This window comes from Echiichthys vipera, assembly GCF_963691815.1.
Source record: "Echiichthys vipera genome assembly, chromosome: 14".
Classification (NCBI taxonomy): domain Eukaryota; kingdom Metazoa; phylum Chordata; class Actinopteri; order Perciformes; family Trachinidae; genus Echiichthys; species Echiichthys vipera.
This window is the reverse complement of record NC_139839.1, coordinates 18,309,882-18,331,583: the sequence shown is the minus strand read 5'-3', so window position 1 is coordinate 18,331,583 and position 21,702 is coordinate 18,309,882. Positions and strand designations below refer to the sequence as shown.

General features: G+C 40.6%; 1 protein-coding gene across 1 annotated transcript; it reads left to right on the top strand.

Annotated features, from left to right (window-relative positions):
- Nucleotides 1-6,215: 6,215 nt before the first annotated feature.
- On the top strand, nucleotides 6,216-12,183 carry LOC310956974 (transgelin-like). The gene is made up of 5 exons (XM_083927365.1): nucleotides 6,216-6,400; nucleotides 10,212-10,392; nucleotides 10,478-10,649; nucleotides 10,810-10,912; nucleotides 11,044-12,183. Exons 2-5 carry the CDS (start codon nucleotides 10,219-10,221, stop codon nucleotides 11,183-11,185), a joined length of 591 nt encoding a protein of 196 aa, XP_083783491.1. The 5' UTR covers nucleotides 6,216-6,400; nucleotides 10,212-10,218; the 3' UTR covers nucleotides 11,186-12,183.
- Nucleotides 12,184-21,702: the final 9,519 nt, after the last annotated feature.

Here is a 21,702-nt window from a genome sequence, read left to right as displayed (position 1 = left end):
TCTAGGAGGAGCTGAGCAAAGACAGGAGGAATGGCAATTGCTACTCCAGCTCACTACTCTACCTGTTAACCAATCAATAATCGGGTTGTGAGTGATGAGCCAGGGAAGACCAAGAACCACCGGAGCATTAGTGGAGGGAATAACGTGGAAAGCAATGGATTCCGAGTGGTTTCCAGCCAGAGACATGGTTAATTGTAAAGTATCCGCGGAAATCTGAGCGAGTTCATTCCCACTAAGACTATTAACATTTAAGGGAGTCTCAAACTGGTTCACAGGAATTACGTTAGCCCTAACAAACTCAAGATCAATGATATTAGTGTCAGCTCCAGAGTCAATTAATGCTTGCAGGGAAAATTCCCTGCCCTCACAACTCAACACAACATCCAGATTAATGCGTTGACGGGGACTATTTGGGACAACTGAACGACTCACCAGGACCCCGCCTGTGACTGGTGAGTCTGACAGTTTAACCGTCTGCGACAATTTGCTATCTGATGATTGGGAGCTCCACAAAAAATACACAACCGGTCTCGAAAGCACCGCTCACGTTCAGCGGGAGTCAAGTGGCTACGGCCTAGCTGCATGGATTCCTCCTGGTCTGGAGCGGAGGACAGGGGAAACCGGTTGCTCACAGGTAAAGGAGGGGTCTGCTCGGGGATACTGGTAAGGGGACCAGGAGTCACGGGAAAAACTGACCGTCTCTCCCATGGCGTATCCCATGCAGACGGTTGCCGATCTTAATAGCGAGGCTAATGAGCTCCTGGAGATTAGCAGTCTCAGATCTACCCACTAAACTGTCCTTAACCTCCTCATTAAGTCCCTTAAAGAAAATACTCTGAAGAGCCCGATCATCCCATCCTAATTCTGCCGCTAACGTGCGAAACTCAACAGAGTAATCCGCCGCACAAGCGGAAACCTGTATATCCTGAATACGATTTTTACTGTAATGCTGAAATTGTCAGTCGATACGGGCAGTTTAACAGTTCTGGACGAAATGCTTGTGAGTAACCCCACCTCTGTCTCATTACTTCAGTATGGTTGTATTTCTGTGAAGACCTGTCCTTGAGCAGGGGAGATTTCTGCATCCCGCCCAGATACAAATCTCTTGAGGTTTTTTGATTTAGGGGAAAGCGCTTCAAGCAACTGTGACAGCTTCCGTTATGAAACAGCTCCTCCCTATCAGATAGAGATAACATGGATTAAAAACATACAGCTCCTGCTGCATCCATTCTCTGAGACACACAGAGTGAGACATTTTTAAAACTACAAGAGGACAGATATTTTCATTTTAGACAGTGCAATGCTGGATTACAAGCAAAATGACAGAGCAGACTGATGTAGAGCTTGATGCAGTCGACAGAAGTGCACATACTGTATGCCTTTATGAGCTCCTGTCTCCTGTGCAGCATCTGTCCACACACACATCCAAATACACAAGGAACCCAAGGAACAATTTCTCCATCTACACCCATCCCCCACCCATTCACCTCCTGGATCAATAAACAGAGGTCACATAAATTAATTGGAAGTCTAATCTTATCTTGTATGCACATGATAGCATGTAGTTGGCTCTCATTACTTGTGTGTAATGAAGTCAGGAATAAAAGAGGGTGCACTTCAGCTGTGACTTTGCTTCAAAATGTGGCATTTGACTGAAAACCTTGGTATGCAGTTACATTTCTAAAGGGCGCAGGAGGGTACAATCATCTGATTTGGGCTAGAATGTTAACAAGTAATTATCTGATTACTGTTGTGAGTGACACATCTCCACCTTGAACACGTGAATTGAACGGTGGCTTCCCGTCTCATAGCTTTATTAGAGGGGGGAGGTGGAGAGCAGGAGATTTATATGGACATTTAGGGGTCACGGTTTATAGGCTGAGTGTCAGCGCAGTGAATGTTCTGTTCAGTGGTTAGGTTCACACTGAAACACAGCGCCTCCAAGAGGACCAAGACGTACACTACAGCTCTCATGTAAGAACACATACGTGCAAATCCCCTCAGACTGTCATCGAGCGAGTGATTCTTCTTCACATCTCAGGTCACACTGTACGGATGTTGTTCATCCAACCACTTAAAAAGTATTATTTGTCCCGTAGCAGAGGGAAAAGACTGTAAATAAGTCTATATAGAGGCCACCTGGCACAGATTCACACAGACTCAAAGTTGAAAGAAGGTTGTGAATAAATGAGGAATTTAAACAGATGTTTCCCTGCTGTGTCTATTGTGTGCTGAAGGATCAGGCACTGCAGGACCACCTGTGGTCTTAATCGAGATATCTGTATTCATCCACATATCCCATCATCCCTCCTCGGTGCAGCTCACTGCTACTTATGATCCGTGGCTGTGTGCATGAAATGTCTAGATAAAGAGGTGACCCTGCACACTGGTTCAAAACATTGTCTGTTTATTAATACAACACCGACAGCGCGCAGGATCCTTTCTTTATCATTTGCCATGACGGTTACTTTTCCCATCAGACACTACAGAGGGACGTGAAATATGAAATCTTCTATGCATGGAATTCTCTGAAAGAAGTAGATAGGCACCTGAAATAATAATAAATGGCCTTCAGCTGACACACACTCAGTATGTGGAAACCCAGCTTCAAGGACCTATACACAATCGTGTTCGCCTTTAGTTTGAAGCTGGCATTTGGCCACAGGAGCTTTTACTGAAATATGCAAACACAATCAGGATCTCACTCCCAGAGCCTTCGATGAATGAAGGCAGTGCATTAACAAAGGTTAAAAGGATAAGCAGAATCCTTGGCTTGCTTCCAAAAATAAATATTTCATTATTCTACTCTCTTGATAATAAAACAGGTAGAAAGCCTCAACTACAAAGTAAAACATGTAGTATTTTTCATACTAGTATTGTGACATTTTAAGCTGAAGGAGAAACCAAAGTTGTTGTACAAAATCCAATTATTTTTTATTCTATTTTCATCTTTACAGCAGTATAAGATTATAATGTTAAAAATGTGAACTCCCTGTTCAGTCATAACATGTAAGAACACACATTTATGCTAGCAGCTCTGTGATCTAAACAATGACAGTGCTAATGGTGATGTTTAACAGGTATGTTTTTTATGCAATTTGCTAATTAGTAATGAAAACAAAGTACAGCTGAGGAAGACGAGAACATCATTAGTTCTGCAGGTTTATAGCAAATGAAGCATTTTATCTGATGATCTAAATGGAAGTACAATTATTTAGATCATAAGATCAAATGTCAAAGTATGATTCATCCAGAGGGGAACAAATTTCATGTCAATCGATCCAGTAGTTTTAGAGACATTTCAGTCTGTGGTGGTCCAAAGCGGTGGACCAACCAAACCGACTGACAGACCATGTGTGATGTCCTGAAGACACCACACCAAACTCTATTCAATATTTTGTAATTCATCAATTTCTTTTTGAACAGAGACAGCAAACCCATTTGAGTATTTGTGACTATTTACAAGTCAGAAAACACTGAGACACATTTTACAGAGCATCAGAAATTGTAAGACCCAAAATAGGTCTGTACTTGAATTATTCAGCTCTGACGCTGAAGACAACAAAAACCGGCACCACATTTCGCTGACACGTTTCTGCTCCTCAGTGCTCAGTTCTTCTTCTCCATCTGTTTGCTTCATTTTTTTTTGTGTAACAGCTTCAGATTTTACACCTCGATGACATCACAGTGTTGCGTCAGCCATGCAGCTCTTTTTCAATTAGCAGCTCTCAGCCCGGGCATCAACACCCTGCAGTGTGTACCTGAAAATAAAACTAACTCTGTTGAAATCTGTTACACAGGACGAGGTTGTTTAGAGGACAATAAGTGAAATAAGTCAAAATGTTGTTGAACAGAGTCCCATTTAAAACATAGCTTACTGAGTGTGGAATATAATGCTGCTGTTAGCTGTTTGCACCCTTGCGGTGGAGTTAAATCTACACCACAGAGGAAGAAGCAAAGAGTGGATGTGTGCTATCAGTCCCCCTGAGCCACCAGATGTTGCTGTAGTGCAGGAACAGCCTGTAGAGACTCGCAGGACGGCTGGACGGCAGGACGGCATCTGGTTTTTTAAAAAAGGTGCAAAACAAGCTGGATGTCCTACTTCCTGTAAAGGCAGCAATTTGGAGATGCAAACACATGCAAATGTTTGACTGATGCTGAGGTATGGCATGATGTCATCAGGTTCACAACAGGACTACGTGAGAAAAAATGCAAACTCAGAAAGGACAAACTGTTACCACTTCAGATCGAAAAAAACAAAATGTGTTTCTCCCTCGCCCAGAGCTCAACCACATGTGGAATTTCGCATCTGTGTGTATCTTCACAATTTGCAGGTTTGCAGGGTAATTTTTCCCATGTTCCCCCCTCCAACACGCAGCTATCTGTCATCTGGTTGAACATGAACAGTCCTCTAAGTAACACCCTTCGTACTCCCCGCCCCTTAGTGTCAACCGGTTCACTGTATAGAAACGGGGTATAGTCGGATCCTTTTACTTCCATAAAAATAGTAATGCATGAGTGTAACAGCTCCATTACAAGTAAAAGTCTGAGATTTAAAAAATGTAGAACATTATCACCAGAATGTATTTAAACCATCAAAAGTTAAAGTTTGTATTAGGCAGAATGTAGCCTTTCTCAGCATGACACTATACAACGCCATTATATTTAAATAATCAAAGCGAAAATCATTTTTACTTGATGCCTTTCATCAAAACTGACCTTTACAGAAAACCCAGATGAAAGCATAGTTCTCCTAATTTGATTTGAAAAGGTCAAAGTCTGAAATATGGAAGATTTAAAATGACAAAATGAAAACAAATCTAACAAAGGAATAAAGTGAAATACAACACTCATTGTTATATGTATTTTATTTTCATGTATGCAGTTACAGCGTCATAATTGAGTGAAAAATGTATGTTTGAAGGACAGTTATTTAGATGAACTGAGTGAATTGTTTTTAATCACTTCCCTATGCCGCATTCAAATCACAACGAGGAGGAGGTGGATTTCACTTCAGTGTTGTCCAACAGAGGGCAGCATCACTTTATTTATTTATTTTTTAATTAGGCATTTTGAATCTCCCATACCAAAAACATTTACTTCTGATTTACTGTATCTACAAACAAAGAAAACCAAGACTTTGTGACGTGTTCCTGTTCTTCTTCATTTTGTGTTCTTTTGAAGTTGCCTTGATCGATTTTTTAATCTATTTATCATTATTATTATTATTATTATTATATTATTTATATATAAAAACTCAAACGATACAAAAAAAGGCAGCTGACTCCTCCTGAACTTTCATGCGGTTACAGTTTGTGTGCAGGAAAGAGGAAATATTTTACTGCAACGAAACCACTTTTCAGGTTGTGGTAATCATTAACCCTGTATGTCCTGGTAGTTGAACATTAGCCTGTAGTCCTGCAGTTGAAAAGACACAGAATGAAGCGGATGTGCATTTCTCAACACCTACATATTCATGACTGCTAGGCTCAGTTGGTGACCTCACACATTACCGACCCATCCCAGTGTTATCACATCTGATGACACCGTTACATATCAACCCCCTCCTGCCGAGTCCCGACTTGCTCCTGTTGGCGAGGCCGACGTTGGAATGCCTGGGGAGGGTGTGTCTCTCCTTGTTGTCATGGAAACCACCTGGATGCACAACTGTAGCCTCTGTCCTGCAACTGTGCACAAGGACACGAGCCCCTTCCAGATGTCTGAATTTACATTTTCAACTGGAAATGTTGCGTTCCTCTCCTTCCTCTTTATTCTGCCCTGACATGAAACTCAACAGAGAGGAAATGAGTTTACATTCCACAGCTGCCTGTTTCACATTCAGACAAACATCACCAATTTGAATTAAAGCAATAGATAATCTCCTACGTGTGCTGCTGCTCTCTAATTACTGTAACCTCCTGCCTAACTCACTCAAACTGCACTGTTCTTTTTTTTATCATCCCTCTCTCTCCCTCCTTCCTAATCCCGTCTCATTCTTTAGCGGTAGAGGGAGAAATTTGGAGAATTCTTTTCAGTGACCACACCAAACTCTCCAGTCACATGCCCTCTTTTTCCTCCCCGTCCTTCTCCTAAATAAGGAATTACAATTTGAGTGGGGAAAAAGAGAAAGAGCAAAGGGGCGGACCTAGAGTGAAATAAGAGGAGTGAAGGCATATCTCTCTCTTTCACCCTCTCCCTCCCTCTCGCCTTCTCTCTCTCTCTCTCTCTCTATTGAATGTGGTGAAGTCATATAATTCAGACGAGGGTGTTTGCTGTATTTACGTTGGCAGTCTTGTGTGGTGCACTCTGCACTGTGTTGTAAGAAAGAAGAAGAAGAGCGGAAACAGAGCAACACAAGCCCCAAGACGCACCTGTATTCACCTGAAAGCTACTTCACACAGTAAGTACACACTTGATCTTGTTTTCTCTCATTCATCAATCTAAGTTTCCTGATTTCTCCCTGGCAGTCAAAAGATTTCTTTGTTGCTTCAAGCTTGTGGCTAACTCTGCAGGAAACGTGAAAAAAAGAAGTGTAAAGTATCATACACTCCACCCTCGCTCTCTGTCTCTTTGCTTCTTTCTCGTGTTTGATCATACACAATAAGATATGTTATTTTAGTAGGTTTTCTTTGCTGATTAAATGCATTCTGAATGACCCACTATTCTGTAAATTCCTGTGTTATATAATCCTGTTTCTTATCTACCTTTGCTCTCAGCACTCTTCTTGTGTGAGGCCTCATAACTTCAGGGGGTTCGTTCTCAGTCAAATCTCAAATTAGAGAAATGTAGCCGGTACTGTCTAATAATATGTCGTTTTCTAGTTTGATATATGCTCTGAACACCAGGCTACTGGGTCAGTATATGGCAGTAAAACTCTGCATGTGTTTGTCACATATGGTGTCACATTTATGGACCATGGTAAAGTTTTATGTGTAGGCGTGTGCTTTAGACTTTGAGGTTAATTTAAAGACTGTGAGTCTGGGTGGTGTTTGGTCTGCCTTAGTGATAAGGTAGAAACGCAGAGCGCTGAATTAACAGTCTGGTTCAGCAGCAACTGTGCCGGGTAAAGGGAAACATGGCCGGTAAGAAATAGCCAAGTAAAGTATTTAATCCTCTGTGTTCACATCACTAAGGATTCAGAATTACCCAAACGCCTTTTGCTGAGCTAAATGAATCACACTATGTTGAGTTGAGGTATTCAATTGACTCAGAAAGTAACCACTGATGATGCAGTTTTATGGCCCCCTGTTGCAATAACAAGAAAGTTGTGAAACATCCTGCAACGGATGACCGCAAGATACCATGATACAAAAGTTGAGAATTTGGCCGAGGGTGAAAACGAAGAAGAGTAACAACTGGAGTTGCATCTGAGTAAGACACTTAACCCTCAAAAGGCACATCAGAGTTGATCAGTGGGCTAGAACAGAGCGGAGAGTCTGCTCAAAACAGAGCCATGGTATTAGAGACTGTGTAAAGGTTAAGCGAGGGGATTAAAGAAAAAGCTCATGCGCAACTGAAGGTTAAAGAGTGATAAATTAGTGGGAAAATAACAGAGTCAGTCAAGATTACAGCGTGGTATGTGCCGCAGCTTTGCTCTGAATTTTAACTTGAAAGAAATAATAAACTACAACACATGTAAATATAAAAACGTTGTTTTTTTTGTAGATTTTTAGTCACATAATGGAAGCCAGCCATGTAGTGACGTGTTGAGCACTGAGGCACTGAAGCTGCAGAACAATAGTCCCATCACAACACATTTAAACACATTCAGTTAGATGTGGAGTTTTGAAACAAGGTACTGAAGACATATAGATGTATGTTGATTGAAATTTAAATGTGTTACCGTAGTTACCTCTTTGCCAAAGCATGTATGAGCAAGAATTGTTGACAGGTAGCTGCGACTCTATGATTACACGATGTTCCTGGTAACAACTAGTCGACTCCCAGCTGATTCCTTAAGTGTACAGGGCTAATCTTCTAAAACACACACTCTGCTTTAAATGGCATGTGCTATTATGTTAGTTTGTTTGTCTAATTTACAGTCATGGCAAAAAAAATCTAAAGAAAAAAATGGTAGATATGCTTAGTGCAGAGTGACAGTGGCTTGACCCAATCTTGTGGCGGTTTTCACATGTAGTTCAGGGATGAAAGTGAAGGTTAGACTTAATCTGAAAGACTAGACTCTCTGACTTCATCACCCCTCATTGTTCAGTGCATGCAGATGTTTGCAGCTGCTCTCTCTTTGTCTCTGGGCGTGCCAGGACAAAACAGATGGGACTCCTGCGATTATGAAAGAGATTGTTTAAGAGTTTTTGGATGTTTAGATGTTTACTTCACCCTTGATGCTGTAACAAACTGGTTTCGGAGATACTCAGAAGACAGGAAGTTGCCTCTCCTTCACATTTAACCATTGCAATCTCAGACAATGAACAGAGCCGCAAGTGTGATCTGTAGCAGCAAGGGCTCCAGTGTGGAGCTGTTAGACACAGTGATGATCTATCATTTTATGTAAGACCGAGAAGCTTCTGTTTTTGCAAGGGATTTAATAGGTGTGTCTCTCTGCCCTTGAGGGACATGTATTTACAGAACATACAGTATACTGCACATAATGTACATGCATACAAACAGAAATTTGAATGCATATACTTGTGCAAGTAAAGAAAAGTGAGAGCGGGGAGTTTTCCTATTAGCTATAAAAGTCACCATTATCTTTCCTAGAAATTCAGAAATGTCACTGAATTGCATAACACAATGATTCAGATCTGTGAAAGCGATAACTGCAGCGTTCAGGCTTGATGGAGGGTGTGTTTTTTTTTTTTAAAAGGTCATTCAGCAGTGTGTTATTTTGTTTAGAGTCCTGTATATACATAGTTACCTTTGTCATGGAGGGAGGAAGGAAGGAAGGAAGTGACAGCCGAATGAGCAAACAGGATGCACGGAGAGGGGCGGTCCTGCTGAAGCCAACAGGAAGCTCATACTGCATTATGAAGTGCAGGCCAATCATAATTACTTACAGCAGGGTTGTAAAGACATTTAACATTTTTTAGCTTTCAAGGTACAAAGTGTCTTTGTTAAATAAAGACAATGCCATGGTCTGGATAATGGAAATGCAAAGCTTCAATCTGTGTCTGTTTAAGTTAGTTATAATCACCGTTATGATTAATAAAGAAGACGAAGATGCCCGGCTGTATCATAGAGAAGCACACACACACATAGGCCTACATATACTTGTACTTCAGTCGACAATTTGTAATTTGCTTATTTGCTTTCTGGTGGAGAGTGAATCTATATTCATGGTTGTCTGATGTTCAGTGAACTGGACAGCCATCCTCGTCATCAGAACTTTGACAAAGCAATCTCATGTTTTTCCACACCTCCGGCAAAATGCCTCTTCTTTTCTCAGGAACCAGCTAGCCTGGTTCTCTCCAAAGGAAAACAAACGTGAACTGGTGATGCTTCAGTTGTTTAATTTGTACAATAAACAAAGTAAAACTAACACTTTGCTAAATGAGACGACAACTGTCACCACAGCGTACAAACAAAATCAGTTGGAAGCTAATTGGTGGTGTAGTTCATTTATAGCCTGACGTTAGCTTTTTTTTACTTCTATCTTTCTGTGTAACTTTTGTTCACCACAGAGTTTATTTTCTGCTATACTTCAAAATCCCATAGGCTTTTTGTCGACGGAACCAGGGCGATGCTAACTTCCACTTCGGCCAACATAAATACATTATAGCCTACCTGCAGCACTCTAAATGAGAGTGGTATCAATCCTCTCATCTGACTCTTTGCCAGAAAGTGAACAATACCTGATTTCAGCACTTACTCAACCATTGACTTAAACCTATTTCTAAAACAAACCAACCAAAGGTTGAACAATAAATCAGCCCCTTCAACAAGTCGGGACCGGCCAAACTTTGCTCACTTTTGAAAAATGTCCTCATTCTGAAAGTCGGAAATTAATAGGTTCTTACAAAGAAACAGAACACACAATTGAAACACATTCCCACACTTGCACGCATCAGGAAGAGAGCCCAAAATCCTATTTGTTCTGACTGCAGGCAAAGACTGGGTGTGAGCACGGCAGGGTTTTGAATGTGAATGTTGGTTCATCTATCAAATATCCATAATGAAAAAGACACAATACGCTGCCAAGGAGTAAAGTTTGCTAAGCTACCTGCCTATCTAACACTAGCTTTCCCTCCCAACAGGATCAACATGGCAAACAAAGGTCCTTCCTATGGTCTGAGCCGAGAGGTGCAGAGTAAGATTGATAAGAAATACGACCCGGAACTGGAGGAAAGGTTGGTAGACTGGATCATCGCCCAGTGTGGCGGAGACCGGCCTGCGCTGGGCAAGACCGAATTCCAGAACTGGCTCAAGAATGGATGTGTGAGTGTTGGGTTTGCGTAAGTGTAAATACAACATTTTAATTCACATTGCGTACGGAATATTAAGAGGGATCTACTTTATCTAGGTGCTGTGTGAGCTCATCAACAGCCTGTATGTATCCAACAAGCCGATCAAGAGCATCAAGAGCTCCGGCATGGTTTTCAAGCAGATGGAACTAATATCCATGTTCCTCAAAGCTGCAGAAAACTATGGAATCACCAAAACCGACATGTTTCAGACTGTAGACCTCTTCGAAGGTAAGACATCCATGTTATTCCAGCAGAGTTAAATGTTTTGCAGATTACATACAGTATAAGTGAGGTTATGAAGCTGTTTTCAGCGGCGGAGCGTACAAGTCACTTTGTCCTCCCTGCTTTTGGTCTGCGTTGTTCATCTGAGATCGTTGCATGTCTTCAGGCAAGGACCTGGCGGCTGTCCAGAGGACCCTGATGGCTCTGGGTAGTTTGGCTGTCACAAAGGATGATGGGTGTTACAAAGGAGACCCCAACTGGTTCCACAAGTGAGTATGAGTGTTTTGCCCCCATGTATGAACTAGTCTCTCTGTGGGGAGCTGTTAAAACAAAGGAGCTTTCATTTCAATGCTGTGGAATGAGACTGCGGACTGAGAGACGTGTGTCTGTATGTGCGCAGGAAAGCCCAAGAGAACAGGAGAGATTTCTCAGAGGAACAGCTGACCGACGGCAAAAATGTCATCGGACTGCAAATGGGCACAAATAGAGGAGCATCTCAAGCTGGAATGACAGGCTACGGACGACCCAGGCAGATACTGTGAATCCAAGCAGCGTTGAAACCGCCTCCCAGACACTCCTTCTTCTGCCCTCTGAAAGGCCAGCGAGGACAGAGAAACTCTGACTCTTACCTTGGCCATGAGGAGAAATGTAACCCGACTGTTTTCAAGGCTAAACTGGACCACAACAGGGACCAATGACAACATGTGCACATATACAACACATGCTTCATGTTGAGCACGTAAAAAGATACTTTTAACAGTGCAAGTAAACAATTAGACTGAGCATCTAACATAGTAAATTGTAAATATGCTTTCTTAAAGGGTCATTCCAGTTGTTTTTGCATGTTTTAACCCACTACCTAAAAATCAAATGTACTTTACATTATTGCAAACCACACTTTTTTAGATTTCTTTCAGTTCCTTTCAGTTGATTACTGAAGCATGCACTTTCAAAACTCTGCCTGATGCATTCAAGGACAATCCAACATCTGGCATTTCAGAATTTGTAATGGATGAAACCAAATCCATTATTTATTTTTTTTACAGTGTCCTTGTTTGCTTTTTGTTTATCTTCCAATTTGCTCTTCTGACAATGTACCTATTGATTCTTTGATGTCAGGCTGTACTTAAACGCACAACCGAGAAGAGTTTTGAAAAGGCTCCCTGCTCTCACTTGCAACACAGCTATAGAGCAACATTAACAAAAGTTAACAGTGAAGAGAAAACTCAAGACAAAGTGTCAGCCTTGAAAGAGTAGAGTGTTGTGGTTTACAATAATGTTGAGTGCAAAATTTTAAGTTAATAGGTTTCAACAAACAATCCCACTGGTGTGTTCAATTATAAGTAATTTTATAAAGTGAACTGCCTGGTTTAAAAAAGTTTTAAAAAGAAATAAATAGAGCTATGTGTGTTTTACCTGCTCCATTAAACAATCTGCAGTTAGATGCTCTCAGTAAACTAATTTCTAATCAAAATGTTGGACCTTCTTTTTAGAGTTTAATACATCACATACGATAATTTTCAAATAAAGTTCGATTTTCCTGTAAAAAAGCCTCTTGTGTGATGAATAGACTAACTGAGATAGAAGGCTTTGCCCACCATTGATCGCACGCTCCGCCAAACTCTCTGTCCTCCGTGATTCTTTATGGCCTGGTGGCACCAGGTAACAGTAAAATAGATTAACCAATGTACATAGCAACCTCAAATAAACATGTCAGAGTTTCTGCAGATAACACAGAGCCTTGTTTGCTTTAAACCTGAGCTGTACGCCACAAAGAGATATGCAGATGTAATAAAGTCTGCAAAAAAAGAGAATCTGCCCAAAGGTGGGAGGAGAGAACGTGACGTGAGGGGGTGATGATGGGTGGGGATAAAGCCTAGATTTTTCCTGGCCGGGCTTTGCCTGGTTGGTTGGAACGAGAGAAACAAGGGGGATTTAGAGGAGGACTATCACTATCCCCTGCCAAGGTTTTGTTTATACTGTGATTTTGCTTGAGTACCGACTAATCTGTTCAGCATGAACTGACTCGGAAAAAGGCCGGAGATGGAAAATAAAAGCAGGAAGGAGATGACAGAAAAAGAATAAAGTTAGATTTGATGAAAAAGGGGGATCATAACCGGAAGAAGTGGTACTCCTTCTTTAAGAATAAATATCCACATGGAGTCGAACACAGGAAATTAAGGTGGCTGGGGTCAGAAGGAGAATAGGTCAAGGCAGTACAGGGGACCTAAGAAATCAGAGAGCATTTCCAAAAAAGGAGTGATCATTGCAGAGGGAGGGCAAACTAAAGGGCTTCCTTTTCCTCTTCCTTCTTATTCTCTGTTAACAGGAAACTGTTTTTACACAGAAAAGTCTTCTGTCCAAGTGGTGGCATTCTGCCAAACACAGAGACGTTGAGTCTCAGTGTTTCTGAACCACTATAAGCTGATGTCTTTCCCTCCTCGTCACATACAAACACTTTTTGACACTCTGTGGTCACAGTTTTAAAACACGGTTAACGCTGTGAACTATTAACATTACTTAGGTTTGGGCATCAAACTTACATTGTTAGGTTTAGAAAAAGATTGTGGATTGGGGAAAAAGATTGTGGTTTGGGACATGAACGGGGTATGAACAGGCTATGAACTCTGGAGTGACAGTCCAGAGACCCACCCACCCAACCACGCACCCCCAACTCTTCCCAAAGCAGAGTTTGAGGCTTGTTAGACCATGTCACCTGACTTCCGTAGCAACTGCTGTCTGGTGTGTGTCAAAAAACATGTCATATAATTGTTTCTGTGGTTTGCAGAACCATACAATGCAAACTTTTTTTTTTGCCGACCAGGCTGCATATTATTCTGTTTTGTCTCTTTCATTTTTAATTTCTATTAATCTATTATTTTCACAATAAAAGCATTAGACAATTGTTCCACATACATGCTTGATCACACTGCAGGCATTAAAAGTACATTAGTTCAGAAAGACTTTTAAAGCATCTACTTTCTGTTTATAAAGTCATAAGTACTAAAACTTTCTGTATTGTTGATGATGCTGCAGTGGGACAGCAGCTGTTTTTTTTCCTAGCTGTGGTTTAGATCATCATAATTGCCAAAAAGTGTTTATTATTTCAACACTAATATTTATTTCAATGCTAACTCTAACTGATGTCAGTTAGAGTGGTGTGTGAACACTTTGAGTCTCACACTACTCAGCACATCCGCTTTGTTTGTCTCAAGGGTCCATTAACAACGTACCAACTCTGTGTCCCTGCAAGACATAGAACGCTAGAACGCTGATTTCTTTTTACTTTGTCACCAGGATCTAGAAACAAACATCACTTACTCTGGCCACATATTTCACGAGGTCTTTCTACTTTAAGTCAATAAAACAGAGTAGTTTGAAAGATAATCCGATAATCTGCCATTAATTATTTTGTTTATAAAGCAGCTGAAGTGTAAATACTATGATAGTATCACAATTCTCAATCTGCAGAAAAATGTACACAGCCTGTATTTTGTGCCTTCGAACAAGTTGAAAGGACTTCTGTATATTTGTGATGTCACATCTATAATATAGATAGAAAGTGCTGCTACAGTGTCCTTACAGTCATTCACTGGCTGTAATGACACTGTAATGAGAGATGCAGAGAGCGAAAATACAAGACCTGGAAATGCTGGAATACTGGAAGAGGCAAGCGCTAAAACGGAGCGTTTCAACAGAGTGTGAATACAGGTATATGCAGACATAAAGTATATAGGAATATTAATGTGTTTTTTGAACATTAAAGCCTGTCAACATGTTCTAGTAGAAACCCAAAATACAAATATGAACCTGAAAAATAGCATAATATGGGTCCTTTAAATGATCAATAATTTTTTTTATTATTGGTGTTTAATTGTCATTAAGCACTTTGTTATCACCAAAGAACAACAATAACAATGAAGCACATTTCACAAATGCATTACACTGTAGTTTCAGCAACTTTCATCACTGAGTCGATAAAAGCTAATGTGGTGACAGATGTGATTCCTTTATCATTAATTGTGTCAGGAGCAGTGCTGCACTGATGACTGTCACTTCATCATTTATGGACTTATTGGGCTAACAACCTTTAGCATTTATCATTTACGCCCTGACCTTTCAATCTTATCAGCTAATGTTTGTTGGTACACTGTAGTGAAGTGCTACTTGTCAGTGAGGAATTTATGAATCGCTTGAATGGACTTGTGATTAGTTAAGGATTCATTTGTCATTAACTGATCATTTGAGAGTTCAGAGAAGAAAACTATAATGATCTTCTCTTTATATGCAAGGACCACTGAGCTAAGTACTGAACTTGAGGAACGAGGTCGAGTATTCGGGAAGAACTGAGAGACTCCCATGATGAATTCATAATTCACTTTGGACCTGTCAGAGTAGAAGGCAGCTGAAATGAATGAGACTGAAAAACAAGCTAAAACAAATACATCGCTCTTTTATAAAAATCTTTATCTCAAAGTCTCAATAAACCTTTCTACAGCTAATTCTTTAGCTTTTTTGACACAGGAGCTATTTCTTTTCATTCCATCAGGGTTTTAATAAAAGTGTGGAAACACCAACACATCCCTGCCCTCACTGCAGTGGAATGCACTTTGCTGCCATACAGGGGCATAACAGGGGCGACGATTAGCCTCGAGGTTAAAGAAGTGGCCTTATGACTGGAGAGATGCCAGTCTGCATCCTGAGATTCCTGAGAGAGTCTGTGAAAATGTGAATGGGCGACTTTACACCTTCTCCTACCCGTGCTGTTTGGCAAAGCTAGGGGGGTGGAGGCCTCACTGCTCCGGTGCATTTCATTTGAAGGTCATTTAAAAGTTCTCAAAACTAGTTGTCAGTTGTTTCTGAAGAGGCGAGCTGTTCTCACTACTTCGACTGTGGTGCTGCGAGATAAGGTACAAAGAACGTCAAAGTCAGTGTAGGGATTAGGTCCAGATTGATGAGTCAAACAAACAGGACTTTCACCCAGACTGCTTTTCATGTCCCATGCTACCCAACACTTAAAGTGTAACTCCAGTGAAATTAGACCCTGCGGTCTTTTTTGGCATGACTATACATCAAATAAGCCATCGATACACTTTTTTCATCAATCACCGATTAACAGAGAAATTCCGGACAGTCACTAGCAGCCACACATGGCTAACACTCAGTAGCTTGGGCGGATCGCTAAACCAGCCAAAAGAGCTTTTTTTAACCACTAATATTGTGCAAAATAGCATCAAACCTCTGCAGTAACATGATAAGAGTCCCCACACATAAATGAAGCACAAACAACGTTATTAGCGAACCTGGAGTTTATTAAAAAAGACTGTTTTACAATGCTACAAGATTTAGCACCCGGGTTCGCCTACTACATTGTTGGTGCTTCATTTTATGTGTGGGGGATGAACTCGAGTAGCCTGGTCCAGACCTCAAGACTTAAGATCATAAAATGGCCTTTTGGTGTGATCATCAGGCTAGAACTAATGCTACAGTTAGTAAATCTGGTAACTAAGGTCGGACTCTGACTAAGCGTCTGAGTGAGGAAGTGGAAAAAGATATCTCCCTGGCAACGGTGCTTCTATCCCGCAACATAACCGGTGAGGCGGTCCTCCCAAGAAGAATGACATGTCAATTGTTTCAGCAAGTGCCCCTAGAATGATGTGTTTAAATGCAAAAGATAATGTCGTCACATCAGAAAAAGCCTCTATGTTGTTCTACAGGTTTCATTTGGATTTGTTGTCAAAGGCAGCGTTGGAGGGTGGGAAGCCAATCGCAGCATAACTCCCACTGGCTGTTATGTGCTGTCCCATACTGTCTCATTCGTACACCCTTTTCAGCCTGAAAGACTACATTCAACTGCTTTTCCCAGATTTACACCCTTTCCCAAGTGTAGACCTACAGATTATGAGATTACAGAGATTGTTTGTAGGTTTGAATGTCATACATCTGAAGATAAATCTCTATTCCATTTTGACAATACAGATTTCATCTTACAATAAATGAGAAAGGGAACTTATTTTAAAAAAATGTTCATGTGAGAAAAACAGATTTGTAGCAGTTTATATCAGTGATTGATTGGTTGTGGACCTAAAATAGGCCAAAGGGCTGCTTCTCCTTCTGAGTATTTTTCTCTGAATTACATTTCAACACCAAAATTTCAGGCATTAATTGACAGCAAAAGCATTAAGCTTCTTAGGTATGTTTGCAGCAGACAGTCCAAGGTTATTAACTGACACCACAAAAGGCAGCAGTCAAGAAAGGATTGCCCTGGGTGAGAGGCTGGGGAAGTAAATAAGACAGCCTGACCCTGACCTGAGACCTGCTGAATTAGCTTTAGGGCTTAGACAGTTATCGAGAGGTGCAGCGCAGAAATCAATGGATATAAATGAATTTTGATGACCTGGTCGCAGAGTAGAAAAACCCTCTGGAATTCTTCTGTACTGTTTGAGTGAGGTATGATGGTGATACACAAGCTTCAGTGCAGGTAAAACAGCTATTTTAGCAGATCCAATAGCAAATTATGAACCAGATTGGTTGTTTGCACTGTAATCACTGCTCCATTGCTTCCCAATGCGGTATTATAAAGGTATACTTTGCAGAGGAGCTCCTCTATGCATGAGTGAGGTTTGCAAAAATGTTGACAAGCAACTGTGTTTATGAAATAGAGGTTCTGAGCACTAAACATTGCCACATGAAGACTTAAAATGTGTGTGTGAATGACTCATGGGCATGAATAAGGTTGATCCGGGGACCACAGAGGAAGGAGCAGTGGTGTGACTTGCATGCGTCGCTCGCTCTTTCTGTGGCCGCATTGAATGATAAAAGGGTGAGACAGGCAGGTCACAGGAGTATCAGGTGTAAATGGTGGGTAATCTGAGCCAGTACGCAGGTGTTTCCCCCTCGAAACTAGTGGTTTGACATCTGAAAGGTGACGCTTCAACTGAAATGCCACAAGAGGAGGACAAGGCTGTTAAGGCAGTGTAACAAGCTGAAAGCTCAGAACATGCAGTTTCCTTTTCACTTCAATCCCATGAGCTCACCTTGAGGAAATGCTGCTCGCTTTAAACCATTTTCTGTGTTTTAATCTCACTTTGTGCAGCAATTTATCAACTAATCAACCAGTCGTGACAGTCCTTATCTGCTGCAGTGAAGCTGCAAAGTGCTTTGTGCAGAGGAGGAGGAGCTCCTCAGTGAAAGTGAAGTACCCTTTTGTCTGTATACGGATCCTGGAGACGCAGTCATGTCAAATCCTGTGCTGATGTTAATAACGTTTTTGAGTAAGTAAAAAAAAATATAGAAGATATAGAGACACATAAGCTTTATAGAAATGTAATTATTGTCTTTCTGAATATAAGGGAGCGGTGATTCACAAAATGCATGGCTCCATTCAAAATGTTATATGTTAATGTCTGAGAGTGTGCCTTATAATTCATTTTCTATTACAATATTCCTCTTCATACAATCTAATAATTTACTAGAGCTTTCACTCCATCACAAACTGTACATATTAAAATAAAAATGAAATAACTAAAATGATATCTAAAATAACAATTCTCCACTTCTCCTACTGCATTACACTGCACTCACGACTGCCCACATCTAGTGACTACCTCAGGCGAAAGCATATTTCAGACCCCTAAAAAAGACGTACTTAGATTGTTTACTTATTTAAAGCAACAATACAGTGTTGCAAGTAAAAGTCCTGCATTCAAAATCTTAGTCGTGTAAAAGTACAAACAAATTAGCATCAAAATATACTTAAAGTACCAAGAGTAGAAGTACTCATTATGCAAAACTACCCTTTTCAGAATCATCATGTGATATAATTGTATTATATTCGGGATGCATGTTAATATGTTCATCACATTAATGTTGCAGCTGGTAAAGGTAGTGCTAGTTTTTTGGGTAGCTAAACCTAAAATAATACATCTGCTTTGACTTTAACTTGTATTGTTAAACTGAATCACTAATGCTGTCAGATGAATGAGGGTTTTTTTCTCTGAGATGGTGTGGAGTGTAGGTATAAAGTAGCAAAAAATGAAAATAGTCAAGTACAAGTACAACTTGAAATTGTACTTTAGTACAGTACTTGAGTGTATATGTATTCAGTTAACACCATTGGATCCCAAATGTAAAATAATTGAAACAAAAAACAGGGGTTTTCAGTTTTCTAAACTTCTGCTTTTATAATGACAAGAACTTCTGTATTTCATGTTGTTGTTGTTGTTGTTTCATGTCCTCTGAAGTTACATAATCGGATTGTGAAATTAAAACATGTGATTGATCTTTTGATAGAGAAGTAACAACATCAGAAGGCTCACAGCATACGGCGCCGTATGGCCCTAGCACAAATATGCACTTACATCCCTCATCATTTGTGAAATCATAATATCTGAGAAAAATGCGTGACATTATATGGTGATCAAAGAAACTGAACAGCGGGAGTCAAACTGGACTCATTTAGACTGGATAGACACTTTTCAAATGAGTCAGTTTGATTATCTGCAATAAAGAAGTAGAAGAAGACCGACTTCATTCATTCCTAAGGAGAAAAAAAACAAAAAACACTGTTATTAATTATGCATAGGCCTGAAATACACACACATGCAAACTGGAGCTACTATACACATGCACTTAAAAAGGACAGATGTCAGAGCAAGGGGGACAGGCGCTCGTAGCAGTTGGGGGCTCAGTGCCTTGACCAAGAGCACCTCAGCAGTGCACAGAAGGTGAACCTCTCCAGCTACAAGAACACACACCATACTTGGTCCGCATGGGTCTTGAACCGGAGACCCTCTGCATCCCAAGACAAGTGCTCATAGACTGAGCATGAACAAGACTACTGAGCACAAACCCAGGGGCCCAAAGTGATGGTGGGGCCCTGTCTTCAGCTGCACAATGTTCCTTGAAGAGACACATATCTGCCACAAAAAAATGCAAAATGAGCACGCTCAGATAGAACACAAAGAGACGCAAAACCACAGAGATGTGTAACAACTACAAAGAGACGCTAAACAACAGAAAAAGGGGCAAAAGCATCATAGTCTGTATCTTGCACCCATGTAGGAAATGCACTGAGGCTGATGTATTACTGCTTTATCACAGAGCTAAATCAACAGCACACCAGCGTCGTATAAAGCAATTCAGAATATGTGATTAGTTTTAATAACTTGTGTCATTGTTGAAGTGGTGAATGCAAACACATTTTAGTACGGATCAGTGTCCCTGCTGAGTCCCTGTGTTGTTTTTAGATACGCTATAAAACCTTCACTGTCTGCAGCAGATGACATAAGGTCTATAGGTCTCAGATACATGTCGTAACCACTGCAGCATTCATTACATCTGGCAGCACGTTATAAACCCTGACCCCATAGGTTAATTCATAAAGTAACCCCTTGATAGGTGAGAACATGTACCTAATCGGGATTGAATGTTTTCCTCTTGCCTTTTCTGCTCATAAAGGCCCTTGAGATGTTGTGTTACAGAGGACAACACTGCCCAGCTTGTTAATGCTGAACTAAAGCCAAAATTGTACACGGGTCAATAGAGCAGGAACAACACACAAGTCCAGATATGGATTTTATCAGGGTGTAGCTAACTGGCTGGTGACGCCTCTGTCGCTGTTAATGCCTGTTGGGATTACAACGTTATCATTTCACTATTCTGAAACTGTGTTGATAGATGAAGCAGTCAAATATTTATCTATAGTCAACATGGCCAGTTTTAAGACTTTTAAAAACATTAAGTGCACATTTAGATTTCGATCACTGGCAGTCCAAACATATATGGTATAGATGGAAATGTACAAGTGGACAAAGGCTCTATTTTTATTTCCCTAGATGTTTAATGTCCTCGCAGGAAATCGCCTTTAAATATGTTCTTTCTGCCATATCAGGTAATGCAGATTTATGTGCCGTGATTACTTTTACAGCATCACAAGATGGAAAAACTAGTAAACATTCCAGCTTTATTTCCTCGAGCATTCCTGTGTCAAGACACATGAACTCTTAATGTGAATCCAGCATACCAGACAATCACTTTACGTTGTTTCGTTTTGGACTGAGTTCAAAGTGTTAACAGCTTCAAGCTTCGCACTCAGCCGGTAATCTGCGGTACGGGCCTCCAGATGGACCAACTATTTAAGCTACTCTGGAACAGTTTTGGGTCACAGTTAAAATTAATGACAGTAACAAAGCACATGGTTTACTAACTATGTATTTTACAACTTGCCGACAATCACATTATATACACTCCAGCACACTCGACTACATGCTTAATGAGCACGTATTGACACGAGTCGACATCTCTGCTGAGTGCAGTTGGTGAATTATTACATAAGAGAGATAAACTTAGTGAAAAGTAATTAATTAGGCATTTTGGAGTTCTCTGGCTGAACGAGAGGAGGCGTGGAATAAACATTGAGCCCTGTTAGTGTCGTTCTCAATCCAGATGAAGTGGCTCCCTCTGTTGGCGAACATGTAACACACAGTGCTGCACAAGATTTGATTTAAGGAACCAAAGCTGAGATTTGATCATCCTGTCCTTCTCTCGGCTCCTGTATATTGCTCATTTCTAGGTTCATACTTGTATTTTGAGTTTCTACTAGTACATGTTTACACTCTTTAATGTAAAAAAACCCCATTATTTTCCTCATACTGTCGATCTTTGACTGAAACTCTCCCAACCCCTTCAGAAAAATCCCAGTTTCCTCTGATTGTTCAGCGTTCTGGGTCTTCCTCATCTGTCCTCACCGTCTCTGCATTGTCACTGCTGCCGATGAATGACTGTAACGGCACTGCAGCAGCACATATATTTACACTGGAGATCAAAATTACAGAACAAACTATAAATACTTGATTTATTCTGAAATACTGTTAGTTTTCATTGTTCAGAATTTGATAGATTATTAGATTTGGCTATAGCACTGCTGTACTAGCATGTTTTTTTTTGTTTGTTTTTTTAAAACCAAGGCACGTCATCAAAAGAGGCCCAACTCCTGCTGCAGAAAACATCCTAGTTCAGTTCAATTTAATTGGGTCTGATGGAAAATATTATTTTCAGC

Coding starts and splice junctions, on each gene's coding strand:
- LOC310956974 (XM_083927365.1), top strand. CDS start 10,219: ATGGCAAACAAAGGTCCTTCCTATGGTCTGAGCCGAGAGGTGCAGAGT. Junction 10,393..10,477: donor ACTGGCTCAAGAATGGATGT/GTGAGTGTTGGG, acceptor TACTTTATCTAG/GTGCTGTGTGAGCTCATCAA. Junction 10,650..10,809: donor GACTGTAGACCTCTTCGAAG/GTAAGACATCCA, acceptor GCATGTCTTCAG/GCAAGGACCTGGCGGCTGTC.